Below are 1,059 nucleotides of genomic sequence, written 5' to 3' on the forward strand. Positions count from 1 at the left end.
TAGATAGATAGATAGATAGATAGATAGATAGATAGATAGATAGATAGATAGATAGATAGATAGATAGATAGATAGATAGATAGATAGATAGGTGAGGTTAAATTAAGGGAATGAATCTCTACTTTTGAACTGCAATAATGTAAAGTGACAAATTATCCAAGAACAGAATAAAATAAAATAGTTTGTGCTACAGGAATACAATAGGTGTGGGTCTTAATAACTCAGTCATGCACTCGTAGTGTATATAACGTAATATAATAGGATATTGTGTGACACCAACAAAGAACAGATTAGAATAGAAGTCTATGAGCATGCCTCTCCATCCTCCGACAGTCCTGCAGGCCGGCCCGGCCCGGCGCTGCTGTTGCTGTCGGAGCATGCTGACAGGCAGATCGCCGCTGTCAGAAGGACCATAAATCATCCGAGCGGATGAGCCTCACCTCGCCCCTCTCGATCCGCTCCACGATGCTGGCGAACTCCGTCATATCCTCCGAGTCCGACATGGCTACAGATGATGGTGATGATGGTGGGAATGACGATGGATGCACAGTAAATAGAAGAAGAGAGCACCTCGATATTTAAAAATGCAGGAAAAAAATGACGCAAACAACTGCTGCGGCTTGTTAAAGAAACAGGATAAAAGCTTCACAGCTTCGCAGGGGAGGTGAGACAACACCAAGAGAGGAAGAGCCGCTCCTCAGACCATATCCACATCATCCATCCTCTCTCGTCCTCCCTCCCTCTTTCTCTCTCCGCACGGGTTTAGGTTTGTCCGTGGAGACTACAGTAGCCCACATATGCCGGCAGCAGTTTAATTTTAGTTAGCCTCATCTTGGAAGGAAAAACCCCGCCCTCCCTCCTTTGTAGCCTCCTGTGCCATCTCCCTCCTTATCCCCACATCATCCCTCGGCGGCGATGTCTCGCCTCACACAGCTCTTTGTACTCGCCTGATCTACCATTTATCACCCCCCGAGTGAATGACTTCCCTTAATCTGTCAATCACTACAAAATCATAATCATGTCAGCCTGAAGATTAAGGGTCGGGTAGGGAGGGGGGGG

General features: G+C 46.5%; 1 protein-coding gene across 4 annotated transcripts in view; it reads right to left on the reverse strand.

Moving 5' to 3' along the window:
* The window catches only part of trim36 (tripartite motif containing 36), a 33,175-nt gene extending 32,155 nt beyond the window's left edge, over positions 1-1,020 (reverse strand). For 2 of the 4 annotated variants that reach the window (XM_042218334.1, XM_042218333.1), the window contains exon 1: positions 441-1,020. In XM_042218334.1, the coding sequence (XP_042074268.1) occupies positions 441-503 (63 nt within the window). In that variant the 5' untranslated portion in view covers positions 504-1,020. The remainder of the gene's footprint in view (positions 1-440) is intronic. The other 2 variants (XM_042218335.1, XM_042218336.1) reach the window with 2 other exon arrangements.
* Positions 1,021-1,059: the final 39 nt, after the last annotated feature.

The sequence above is a fragment of the Haplochromis burtoni genome, unplaced genomic scaffold, assembly GCF_018398535.1.
Source record: "Haplochromis burtoni strain Fernald_Lab_line unplaced genomic scaffold, NCSU_Asbu1 Contig_18, whole genome shotgun sequence".
Classification (NCBI taxonomy): domain Eukaryota; kingdom Metazoa; phylum Chordata; class Actinopteri; order Cichliformes; family Cichlidae; genus Haplochromis; species Haplochromis burtoni.